At 40.2% G+C, this 13,935-nt stretch overlaps 1 protein-coding gene across 1 annotated transcript in view; it reads right to left on the bottom strand.

Moving 5' to 3' along the window:
* Positions 1–302: 302 nt before the first annotated feature.
* rfc3 (replication factor C (activator 1) 3) overlaps positions 303–13,935 on the bottom strand; it is a 28,228-nt gene continuing 14,595 nt past the window's right edge. The window contains exons 6-9 of the mRNA XM_048533508.2: positions 11,346–11,482; positions 10,901–10,999; positions 5,958–6,027; positions 303–691 (exon numbers count right to left, since the gene is read on the bottom strand). Of these exons, the coding sequence (XP_048389465.1) occupies positions 500–691; positions 5,958–6,027; positions 10,901–10,999; positions 11,346–11,482 (498 nt within the window). The 3' untranslated portion in view covers positions 303–499. The remainder of the gene's footprint in view (positions 692–5,957; positions 6,028–10,900; positions 11,000–11,345; positions 11,483–13,935) is intronic.

Genomic DNA, 13,935 nt, shown 5'->3' with positions numbered 1-13,935 from the left:
CCTCTCTACCAATGTGCATGACTTCAATTTTCCTACATTAAACTACACCTGCTAGATTTTTGCCTGCTCACCCAACCCATCTATAATCCCTTACAGACTAATGTTCTCATCATAACATGCTCTTTTTAGGAAGTTGTCATTTGTATTCTTGCGATTAATGAAAATTATTTTCAAATCAGTGAACAAGATATGCTCACTTCTTCTTCTTTTTCTTCAAAATTTGAAAAAGATTTCAAGCAACAGTTTGTAGTCCTTAATCTTAAAAAAAACACAAAACAGATCACTTCATTTTTAATCAGACTTCAGTTTATTGCAGATTTAGACAGATTTATTTACAGGTTTCAGATTTGATATAATAGGACAAAAGGAGGTGGCAGGAATTATTTGGTTACTAAATTATTGAACGTTTTAAGCAGTTTCTATGACACGAGATTGATCCTGTTATAATTACAACTTTTCCAAAATGATGTCAGAACACGTTTATAAACAGAAAATGTCATTAGAACATCATAGCTTCCAGACCATCTTCCATGAATTGCTTGTAAATAGCCATAAACTTGGCCACAAATGCTTCCAGATGATAAATGGCCTTGCTACCAAGCTGTAGACGATGTTCATAAAATGCAGCCATCTGTGCAACTTCCCCCTTAAGCAGACCATCACAATTGTTTAATAACTCTGATAAGAGGCCCTTAAACACAAAAATTAAACAAATTAATTTGAAAATTTAGCTGACAATAAGTATGCCGATAGAATAATTTGCAGTCAAAAATCAGGCATTCAATTATGAAATAAGGTTTGAGTAATGCATATTTCCAACTCAGTTCAGTATGAAATATCACAAGCAACCATTGTTATTTCAGTGATTTTTGGTCTTTTCATGCTACAATTATGTGTTTCAATAGTTGAGCATAAATTCTACTTGGACATTTAAACTCAACATTAGATGATCTTATTGCACATACACAATTCTATAAAAGGCAATATCCTCAAAAGTTATCACTTCTATGCTTGTATTTTGCAGAACTTAGTTCAAAGCAAAGGAACAATTCTATAGCAGTTCAATCACTATTGTATACAGAAAATGGTTTGGGAAAGACTACCATTTAAAATGAAATATTTGGACATGGTATATTTTGCTAAATTAACAATGTAAAATGTACAAGAACAAGATACTTTGATGTGGTAAATCACATATTAAAAGGGGCCTTTGATATCTTCCAACCGAAGACAGATTTCAGAAAGGTTAAGATTTTAAAAACTATATAACTGAACTACACTGCAACAAAAACATTGAGCACTGTTTTTGGTAAACAACATGTATGAATGGTTGTTTCCATACATAAAGGCAGTGTTGCAATCATGGAAAATTTATCAAATATTGGTCAATAATTTCTTCTTGCTGATGCCACCACCTGAACCCTTTCAAATGAACTGTTGGTTTGTCGCACATTAAATATATACTCTACTGTATTTCAGCATTTGGGCATTATGTATGGAGAATCCATAAAGGTTTTTGATCTCAATGAATACCCCAACTTCATGTGCAGATGCTTACTAGATAGACAGTACCAAAAGGACAATACATTGGCCACACTACCGTATGTCAAGAATATAATCGGAACCAACAATGAGACTCCCACAACCACTAGAAATCAGTATAGCACACAAACCTACAGCCACACTAGAACAAAACACTCAAAGATCAAACACCCACAACATGCAGGACCAACTTCGTGTACAAAATACCATGCAAGGACTGCCAAAAACATTACAATCGGCCAGACAGGAAGGAAACTAGGCGTCAGGATATACGAACTCCAGCTAGCAGTAAAATGACATGACAAACTTCCCTTCTTTCCGGAACACTCGGACAACAAAGGCCATCAATTCAGCTGGGACAATGTGACCATCCTAGCTCAAGCCAACCACAGACTCGCATGGGAGTTCCCAGAGGCCTGGTTCTCCACCCATCATGCAATCATTAAACACACGGAATTAGACCCCATATGAACCATTGCAAAGAAGAACTGGAAATGACAAAACACCTCAACAGACCGGATCATACAAATACTAAGCAGAATAGAACAATATTGTGACGTCGGAGGCTGTACTGATGACATTACCTGACAGGGTGACGAAACGTCTAAAATACAACCAGCCAGCTCAGTGTGCAAATCAATAATCCTTAAACCCTCCAAGCCTGGCAACACCTCCATAAATCTTTTCTGAACGTTTTCAAGTTTCACAACAACATTCCTATAGTAAAGTGACCAGAATTGCACACAGTATTCCAAAAGTGTCCAAACAAGTGTCCTGTACAGCCACAACAGGACCTCCCAACTGCTATACACAATGCATTGACCAATAAAAGGTAAGCAAACCAAATGCCTTCTTCACCAGCCTCTTTGCTTGTGACTCCACTTTCAAGGACCTATTAACCTACACTCCAAGGCCTCTTTATTCAGCCACACACCCCAGAACCATACCATTAAGTGTATAAGTCCTGTCGCAATTTGATTTCCAAAATGCAGCACTTGACATTTATCTAAATTAAACACCATCTGCCACTCCTCAGTCCACTGGTCCATCTGATCAAGACCTCTTAGTACGGAGGTAACCTTCTTCACCGTCTGCTACATCTCAAATATTGGTGTCATCTGCAAACTTTTTAAACATACCTAGGTTCACATCCAAATCATCTATACAAATGACAAAAAGCAGTGGACCCAACACCGATCCTTGTGGCACTCCACTGGTCACAGGCCTCCAGACTGAAAAGCAACCCTCCACCACACCCCCTTGTCTTCAACCTTTCAGCCGCTTATGCGTCCAAATGGCTAATTTTCCCTGTATTCCATTTATTCTGACCTTGCTAACCAGCCTAAAGAGGGACCTTGTCAAAAACATCACGAAAGTCCACGTAGATCTTTAAGATGGGGATGATGATATTTTTCTGGAGGATTGTGGGTCTTTAAAAGTCTGCACAAGAGAGCAGTGAAGGTAGGGTTATTGAATATTGTTAAAGCAGAGTTAGACAGGCCCTTAGGGAGTCAATGGTTAGCAGGGGTAGCTGGAGATGCGAAGCTGTAGGCCACAGTCAGATCAGCCATGCCCTGATTGATTTGTAGATCAGGCATGAAAAGCTAAACAGCTTACTCCTAAAGTCATAGAGCTATACAGCATGGAAACAGACTCTTTGCTCCTAATGGATATGTTTGCATTGTAAATCAACAACTTGCTGTGCATGAAGTGATAGATTAGTATCTAAATTCTATTATTCTATGGAATAACATGAGTATATAAAAGATTTTAACGGGTGAGCAAAAACCAGCTGGGATGACCACAGAAAGATTTTGGAAGTGTTGCATAATAGAACTGACTCACACAGAACAAGTGCATGATAGATTCTGCAGAGCCATCAAAAAGAAAAGCAAAGCAATCTCCAGAACCATACTGCCCTCTGTATACACCTTACCTAGAATGGGAATGTGCCATTACTCTTAAGAGTCCTCCAGTGACCCAGAATGATAGGCCATGGATTGAGTACAGTTCAGTGTTCCAGAGGGACAAATGAGAAGTGACAAAAAACCTGAACTCTACTTATTCAAGTCAAAAATGCAGGAGAGTCCTAAACCATTTTGAAGTCGCCCAGCAACCATTATTGGCATTTTAAAAAATGCTTGGCAATCAGGTAGAGTTATATCCTTAAAATAGGAAAAAGTTCTGTTTGAAAAAAATGGTCAAGAACCAAATCCAGGGAGACGGAAGGACCTTCCATAAGTCGCACAACTCTGCATCTTGCCCTGAATCCCTTAAAACGCCATAAGTGGGACAAAGTACAAATTACTACCAAGATAGACACTGCTGTTCATAATGACAACATGCACCCTATTGTCTTAAAACACGCTGGCCCCAGGCCCACACCTTGTCAGCCTGGTCAAAATCCTGGTGAATGTCTCAAGTCATCAAAATGCTAAAGCCAAACAGAGTCAAAGTTATCAAACTACCAGCTAATATCTGTAAGCCATATGCCTAAAAAGGTAGTGCAGCACCTAATTTGACTGTAGATCAAGGCAGAAATGGAGTGCTGACCAAACACATTTTTAATAAATAAGAAGAACCTATGATTAAGTCATCACAATAACAGCTCTTATTAAAAATGCCCTTCATAGGAATCTCAAAACAAGTAAAATTAGCAAGCTCAGTACAGCACAAGACACAGTCTAGCACATTGGCCTAGTTTGACAAAATATCAAAATAAGAACTCCCTCTTCCTGTGTTATTGACATCATTTTATTGCTACTTTGGGACAGATGGCTCAGGTTATATGTGGGTAACAAGACTCGTGCTTGAGGAAACAGATGAAATGGGTTATCCAAGACATCTGTCTTTGTTTCAGCTCAATTCAACTTGTACACCTAGCCACAATCCAGTCCCAAAAGTTTACCAATTCAAATTAAAACTAGTAGCCCACAGGTTTAGACATTCCCCATGCTAGAGACCTGTTAAAGTGATGTTATTGCAAACTTGGTCTGACAACTGCAAAAGACAGTGCTGAGAACTCTGCACTCATGAAGTGATGTAACACATTCACTAGGCAGCACAATGGTTCAGTCATTAGCACTGCTGCCTCTTCACGGCACCTGTGGATGTGGGGTTAGATTATGTGCCTGTGCGTGTGATTCCGTGCTTCCTCTGGGAGCTCTGGTTTCCTCCCACTGCCCAAACGGGTGTAGATTAGGTGAACTGATCATGCTAAATTGCCCATTATGTTCATGAATGCTTAAATTAGGTGGATTAACCATAAGGAATGCATGGGACAGGGACAGGGCAAGACACAAGGAGCTGGGATGCTTTTTGGACGATCAATGTGGACTCAATGGGTTGAATGACCTGCTTCCACAGCACTGGTGTTAAAGGAACTGAACAACACTAAACCATAATCACCCACCTAGTTTAAACTGATACACCAGCAGAACCCTTAGAGAAAACACATCAAAACTGCAGGAATATATAATCAAAACCCACAAACATCTCCTCCCTCTCAGGATGCCTGGCAAGATCTCCAAGGACTTTGCTCATACCGCCACTTACTCAACTGGAGAATACCATGTCCTTGCATGGGTCAAATCGGCTCTTGCCAAACCTAAACAATGTGCACCGTAACAGGTATTCTTCAATCAATTCACCACCCTTGAGCAATACGCCTTCTCTATAAATTTTTATCATGAAGGTTAATTGCAATAGAAAAGTTATATGAAGTAGGCTGATTGCAACCCACATACACACACACAGACACACAAAGAGTCCCTACAGTGTGGAAACAGGCCTTTTCGCGCAACAAGTCCACACCGACACCCACTATAACCCACTTCAGCTACACACCCCTGAACACTACAGCCAATTTAGCATGGCCAATTCATCTAAAACTGCACATCTTTGGACTGTGGGAGGAAACCTGAGTACCCAGAGGAAACCCACACAGACACGAGGAGAACGTGCAAACTCCACACAGACACCCAGAGGGTGGAATTGAACCTGGATGTCTGGTGCTGTGAGGCAGCAGTGCTAACCACTGAGCCACCGTGCCATCCTGATCAAAACCCACAAATATCTCCTCATGGCTCTAATTTCCAAAAGCAAATGGGCCTTGTAAATTGTTTCAAGCCAAGCCAAGCCAAGCCAAGGCCTCTGTTCAGTCACCCAACAGTAGTGGGCTTATCAAAAGCGTCCAGGCTGCAGTTTTGGGGCAGGCTAAACAATGCCCGTTGTGGACGCCTACTGGCTAAACTTGAATGTGGACTTAAAGAATTCCACTTGGCCACTGACAAGGCTATTGCTATGTGATTAAGTTAGTGAACTTGCTCAATCATAACCAAGAATTTTATTTGGTCAGACAATATCAAGTACAATGTAATAGAATGACAGGATTAAATAATAAATCTGTAATATACCTTCATTATTATTTCAGGAGGTATGCAGTGGGTCAGGAGCTCATACAGCCGTCCACGGACTTCAAGCAGTCTAAGAGCAGAGACAAATACTTAAATAATGTTGTATGATGGAATTCCATACAAGTTATTATTATTTGGAGCAAATTAATATCTCAGCGCTAATTATGCTTTGAGAGAGTGTAATCTAATTTACGTATTACCTCCATTTCCTCTATTGCTCAACAAAATGCTTCAAAAATGCCATAAAAGTAAGTTTGCATCTGATACAGTACAGCATTTTTATGTGGATATTTTATTTGATCAGACTTCACAAAATTTCATTATAAATTGTCCTGTACCATGAAATGCTATTGTGTTTAAATATTAGTAAACCAGAAAGTTGATGAGTTCTAATAAAAAGCACTTTCACAATGCAATCTGCAATATCATTAACAAATAGCCAAATAGAGCATGTACATTCCAAGATTTTCTAAATATATGTATAATTTACTGCACAAAAATTACAACTGCCATCTTACATAGCCTAAAAAGTGTAGACAAAAATATGATTCACTGACATGGTTCAAGCAAGAGAGAGAGAGGAAAGGAAAAGTAGGTAAGGAAGAAGAAAAGTGACTTGTAGCTGTACCTTCCCACCAACAGAATACCAAGGCCCTAAGAATAAAGATTTATCATAGAATTCTTAGCGTGAAAACAGGCGTCATGGCCCAACAAGTCCATACTGACCCTCAGTGCATCCCAACGAGACCCATCCCCTAATCTACACATCCCTGAACTCTACAGCCAATTTAGCATGGCCAATCCACCTAGCCCGCATATCTTTGGACTATGGCAGAAAACCTGAGCACCGGAGAAAACCCACACAGACACAGGGAGAACGTGTAAATTCCACACAGACAGATGCCCAAGGGTGGAATTGAACCCAGGTCCCTGATGCTGTGAGTCGGCAGGTCTAACCACTGAGTCACCATGCAGCCCTGTGGGATTGGAGAATGCGGGCAACAACCCTAATACCTCTCACAGTCACATTTGTCAAGTGAAAACAAATCCATGAAAAGGGAACTTACAAATATTTGGGCTGCTAAGTAAGGAATAAAGGGAAAATGAAAAAAGGGGGAAAACAATTGAAAGATTGTTACATTGCGTCTTTCATCACTTAGCTTTGCTCAGAGGCAATTACTTACTTTTGAAAAGGAGTCAGTAGACAAAAAAAGCTTTCAAATTTCAGTATAAAATTGTCATTAGTAGCTACTGTATAGTTTCATCTTCCAGATCTGCAATCATACCTGTTTTCACCAGAGCTTCTACAATCTCTACATCTTAGTCTTGTATTAGTTTCATCCTTTAAGCATTTCTTTAAGATCCTACTTAAAACTCAATTTGTGCACATCCTTCCAAGTGGCTATCTTAGACAAAACTGACTCACTTTTTACCACTATCCTGGAGTCGGTTCGATGGAGCAATGGGTTCTGTGACCTCATCCGTCAACAAACAAGTCTGATACCAGATGCATGGATTTTGCCATAGACCATGCTATTTGAGCTTACTGTCTTATCCCATTATATGTCAGCAAGCTTTGCAAGGTGAGGAGGGAGAGATCTCATCCAGAGTGAGACACAGCTAAGTGAGGATATAGTTCGGGGAATTTGGAGGCAGAGGCGGAAAGCGCCTCTTCCTTTGCTTTTTTGCCTCAGTTTGTAAAATGAGAAATGTACTTGTCGTCAGGGATAGTATAGTCAGGAACAGACACTTTTTGATGGTCAGGACTTAAGAGTCCCGAAAACCGTTGCCTGCTCAGTACCAAGGTTCACATATCTAATCTGGGCTTCAAAGGAATATGCACTAGGAGGGGAAAAATCCATTTGTTATAGTCCATGTAGGTGCCAAAGGTATAGGTGACGGAAGATGAGCAGCTATGGGTTAAATTAGGAACAAGGTCAACAAGATTAAAGAGGTACCTGTGTGGTTCATAGATTGGTGTGGGAGAAATGGGTCTGAATTCATGGGGGATGGGTATCAGTTGCAGGAAAGGAGAGAGCTGTTCCAATGGGATAGCCTCGACCCAAATCATGCTGGGACCAGCGTCTTGGTGAATCCTGGCTTTAAACTACATAGTGGGGGTGGGTTTGTTGCATGAAAAATTATGAACAAAGTTAAGGTGGGGGTGACCCAGGAGAGGTTAATGTTTCCAATGCAAGTAATAGGACAGTGCATGGAAAGGTCAATAATACAACTTCAGGCACCAGGGACAAATGTGAAAGTCAACGCAGGATTGAGACTTCTGTACTTAAATGCACGCAACATATGAAACAAGGTAAATGAATTTATAGTGCAGATTGAAAGTGGCAGATATCATGTTGTAGGTATCTCAGATGTGGGGATAAAGTGGATTGGGTTTGGGAACTAAATATCCAATGATACATGTCCAATTGATAGGACAGGCAGATGGGTAGAGGGGTAGGATTGCCTTGTTAGTAAGAAATAAAAATTAAGTTGATATCAAGAAGTGATATAGAGTTGGAAGGCATAGAATCTGTGGGGTTAAAGTTGAGGGACCACAAAAGGATAAAAAGACCCTGATGGGAGTTACGTACAGACTCATAGCAACATCAGGATGTAGGTAAGAAAACAAAATCAGCAGATAGAAAAGGAATGTTAGAGATGCACTATTACAATAAATTATGGGAGACTTCAATATACAGTAGAGCGGGAAAAATAAAATCAGATTGATGGCAGACTTCGAGAAAAGGAATTCATGGAATTTCTAGATTTTTTCTGGAGCAGCTTGATGAGGGAGCTGAAGGTGAAGGAACCCTAGGTGGGACAGTGACCATAATACGATAGAAGTCAGAAACAGATATTACGGTATTACAATTGAGTAAAGGTAACTGCAATGACAGGAGGAAGGAGCTGGCCAGAAATGACTGGAAGGGAAGCCTAGCAGGGAAGATGGTAGAGCAGCAATGGCAGGAATTTCTGATGGTAATTCAGAAGGCACAGCAGAAATTCATTTGAAGGACAAAGAAACATACCAAGGGCAACCATGGCAGACAAGGATAATGTGGTGAAGATTAGTTTGAAGCCAGAAGATTGGGAAGCCTTTAAAAAAAACATTAGCAGAGGATAATTTAACAAAAACAATAAGGGGCAAAAAGACGAAATACAAGAGAAAGCCACTTAGTAATGTGAACTAAGATTGCAAGAATTATTTTTACAGAAGGAAAAGGTAAGAGAAAAGCAAACAGAGGACATTGGACACTGGAAAAATGAGGCTAGAGAAGTATTAACGGAGAACAAATAAATGGCAGATGAACAGAACAGATATTTTGCATCAGTTTTCAGTGGAAACTGTAAGCTGATCAGTCTGACCTTGGTTGTTGGAAAGGTTTTAAGAGTTCATTAAGGATAACTGCAGAGTATTTGGAACTGCATGGTAAAATAGGGCTGAGTCAGCAAGGCTTCATTAAGGGGAAATAATGCCTGAATGAGCCAATTGGACAAACAAAGAACCAGTGGACATGATCTGTTTGGATTTCCAGAAAGGTTCTGATGAAGTGCAGTGCAGGAGGCTGCTAAATAAGGGCTCATGGTGTTAGGGTCAAGGTACTGGCATGGATAGAGGATTGGCTGACTGGCAGAAGGTAGACAGTGGGAACAAAAGGGTCTTTTTCAGGATGGCAGCCAGTGACTAGTGGAGATCAAATTGGGATCACAACTATTTGCATTATACATTAATGATGCGAATGAAGGAATGGAGGTTGCTAAGTTTGCAGACAATACAAAGATAGAAGGATGGGAAAGTGGTGTTGAGGAAGTGGGGATGCTGCAGAAGGACTTGGACAGGCTACGCAAGTGGGCAAAGATGTGGCAGATGGAATACAAACGTATGAAAGTGTTATGCTATGCACTTTGGTAGTAAGAATAGAGACATAGAATATTTTCTGAATGAGGAAAAGCTTTGAATGTCAAAAGCACGAAGGACTTGAGAGGCCTAGGGCAGAATTCTCTTAAGAATAACATACAAGTTCAGTTGGTGGGTAGGAAGGCAAATACAACGTTATCATTCATTTGAAATACAAGAACAATACAAGAATACAACAAAGATGTACTGTTGAGGTTGTATAAAGCTCTAGTTAGACCGCATTTAACACAGACGTTTTGTGCCCTATATCTGAGGAAGGATTTGCTGGTGATGAAGAGGGTCTAGAGGAGGTTTAAAACAACGATCGCAGGGGCCTTGTCCTGTAAGAAGTGGTTGAGGACTCTGGGTCTATACTCGGAGCTTGGAAATGAGGGGGAAATCTGACTGAAGCTTACAAATCTGGAGATGCCCGAATAAAGTAGACATGGAGATGGAGGTGAGGTTTCCACTGGTAGGAGAAGCTAGGACCCAAGATCACAGCCTCAGAGTGAAGGGATGAACCTTCAGAACAGAGTTGATGAAGAATTTCTTTTGCCACAGCATGTTTAATCTGTAGAACTCATTTCTGCACAGGGCTCCGGAGGCCAAGTCATTGAGTGTACTTAAGTCAGAAAGAAATTTTAATTGGTAAGGGGATCAAGGGTTACGGGAAAAATGCAGGAGAATAAGATTGAGAAATTACGTTAGCCGTGACCAAGACAAACTCAATAGGTTGAATGACCGAATGCAGCTTCCATGTCTAATGGCCTTAGGTAGTGTTCCAAGTGTTGACTTTAGAGCCCCAACTAAAATTAAGTGAAATTTTCCAAGAAGAAAGCACAAATCGCAAAGTGAGCCTCAGAGCTAATAGCTGACCATTCAGTCTATCAATTCTATATCTACTTTGAAAAATGACTGTGTCAGTGAGTTCTTTCATGGAAAAACCCTAAAAACTACAGAAACATAGTAATAGATTGCAGGCCAAAAATTTAAGCAAAAATCCCTCCACCTTTGGTGGCAAATGAAGAAAATTCCAGTTTACCTTTGTGGTGTTTGCTGGCTGACAATAACATTAGCAGTCTCTCGGAGGTATATTTCCCAGTCTGTCTCAGGAATATCCTGATCCGTTGAAAACGGATATCTAAAGAGCATAAAATGCATTTACAAGTAACACCAAAACAAATCTCAATTTTTTTCCCCCTTTCTTTTCTGCTCTTAAGGTTAAATGCACAGTAGTTGAATTTTACTACTTTAAGTGTTCTAAATTTGTATGTAATGAAGATGAGTATTTTCAAAATGCCTGATATCGCAAAGCATAGCACGCAGTACAGTGGCACATTGTTACTATAGTATCATTATGTCATAAGACTAGTATATCGAAATTTGCATCTGTTACAAGTATCAGCTACAAGAGAGACTAGGTGGGTATCACTGGCAACACTACTTCTAAGAATAAATTAGGTATATCTTAAAAATTAGTTACTTACTGTTGAACTCTGCAAGCTTCGCACATAAGCAGTGCTTTTCTAAGATTGCGATTGGATTTTTCTGCAATTTTCTTACCCAGCTCTTGAGGAAGTACAAGACCTTCCTTCTTGCAAACTCCACTCAACACTTGACAAATCTGGGAATAGATAAGCTCGAATTACCAGGTTCGCACAATGTTGTAAAATAAGGTCTTAAAATGAAGACAGCGAATACTGCAACATTTTCTTTATTTGTCTCAGATCCTATTCTGCACTTCAGTCACTGGGTGCTAAAATTAAATAGTCAAAATGATGGGAATCCAAAAAGGATAATGCCAATAGGTACCGTTTTATTTTTTTAAATAATATCAGAGACTTGGTATATGTCGAGCCAGCCATTTTACTGTTAACCAAAGATGCTTCTATTATTCCAAGTGATAGCACTGCAAATGAACAAATCAAATTCCATCTGATTATGTAACATATTTTGATGTTTTAAAATTCCATACTGCTCATTGTGAGAGCATGATATATACATTTATTGTTTGTGATATTCATTATGTGAAATGTTATCTTGAAAACCTTAAGTTTTTAACTTTGTAGCATCTTCCACGTTTTCAGGACAAGAATACATAATGACTGATTGATGAGAGGAAACTTCTCTGCCCCTGTGCCTCAGCAAAAATTCTTAATTTGTAACACCTACATCAGATCACAACAGTTTAGTCCCCATAGTCTACGGGTTCCCAAGTTGCAGACACAACCCCAAATGCACAGATCACATCTGAGCACAGAAACCTCTCCCTCCTCTGAGCACTGACAGTGAAAGGAGCTACAGTCAGTGATCGTGTGTGGGGTAGGATGGTTGATTGGGAACAGCTGCTGAGAATAGATGCGGGAAGGGTACTGAGTAACGAGACTTCAACGTATGTGGGGTCAGAGTTTGGGAAAAGGGGAATGTGTGCGTATATATGGGGTGAGTAGTAATGTGGTTCAAGGTGGGGAGTTAGTTGTAAAAGTGATAATTTATATTTTCCAATTTGACCCTACTTTGAGGAACACTGCAATAGTCTTCCTGATGAAATGTTTAAAGAGACAGCTCATTGACTTTTTCGATGGAGACAAAATGCACCATAGCTGGATTTAAAGAATCTCATGACAACAGTTCTTAACCTGAAGTACTGTGCATATTTTTAAACTTTTAATTTCAAAATGAGTGTTTTCAAAAAAAAAGATATTACAGACAATTAAACAAAAAGGATTGCAGATATAAATTCTGTGTTGTCTGGCAAATTCCTACATGGGATCCATCGATTGCTGTACCTGCAGATATAGCTGGAAACAGTGAGAGAGACAACATGTGAAATAAAGATGCTGACTACCTTCCCCTCTTGCAGGCATAATTTTGTACTTTTCCCCCATCCAAGAACAGGGTTAAAACCAACTGGTCTGACTAGAAGAAGGTGTGCTAACGAACTGAGGTTTGCATAATGTTTCGCTCAAGTTCAAGTAGTAATGTGCTATGAACGTCACAGTTGAAGAACCACCCTCTAATCACCTGTTTCAGGCAAAAGGACTCTTATCAGAAGGCAACAGGAGAAAGGACTCTGTCACTGAGAGCTGCCAACTAACCTCCAAAAGAGAAATGCATCTAATGGATTTCAACCAACCCACAAAAGCCAGGGATCACGGCATTGTTTGTTCAACTTCCAATTTTCCACTGTTTAGTCTTCATGATTCAAAGACACTGATCATAGCTCACTTACTTTCATCTTTATTTGGATTCACATCTCACTACTAAATTTGTTACTCATGTGTGTTGTTTTATTTCTCTTACATTTAGTATTGAATAAACTCCTGCTAACGCAGGAAGTCTGGTTAAATTGGTACCTCAAAAATATCATTTGCTCTGGAAGAACAGCATCCACAAAAAGGAGCATTTCTTTTTACCTCAACCTTGTTCTGACTATCCAAGGGGGAATGGGTGAATAAAAGGAAAAGAGCCAGATCAGCCTGCCACTTGGAGGCTTAATGATTTGGGATATCTGTTTGGAACACATATCTTGGGGAACCTTGCCCAGGGCCTGGCAGATGGCCCAATTGTCTGAGATGCATTAGGGCCACACATTAGATTGTATGTTTGACCAGGTAAGTATTGCTGATTTGCTTCCATTAAAACAAAAAGAACATTAGTGAACCAACGAGAGCGCGTGTGCACACGGTGGGGGGTGGGGAAGAGAGAGAGCGCGTGCGCGTGGCAGGGGAAGAGAGAGAGCGCGTGCGCGTGGCAGGGGAAGAGAGAGGGCGCGTGCGCGTGGCAGGGGAAGAGAGAGGGCGCGCGCGGGGGGGAAGAGAAAGGGCGCGAGAGCGAGCGAGAGAGCACGCGTGAGACACAGCACGCACGAGCGCGAGAGAAAAGTACACTTATATTGCTAAATTTCAGTTTCTGTTGATATTAAGGGATACTAAACAAAGCCCATCGATCCTTACTGACTGGCTACAAGAATGAAGATACAGTTTCACATTTCTTTGTGGAATAGATTTCTAAAGATCAGACAAAAATTACAAGTGTTTTCATATTATGATTAACCACCACACTCATTCCTGTACA

Source organism: Stegostoma tigrinum, chromosome 6, assembly GCF_030684315.1.
Source record: "Stegostoma tigrinum isolate sSteTig4 chromosome 6, sSteTig4.hap1, whole genome shotgun sequence".
NCBI lineage: Eukaryota > Metazoa > Chordata > Chondrichthyes > Orectolobiformes > Stegostomatidae > Stegostoma > Stegostoma tigrinum.
This window is presented reverse-complemented; position numbering and strand designations above follow the sequence as displayed.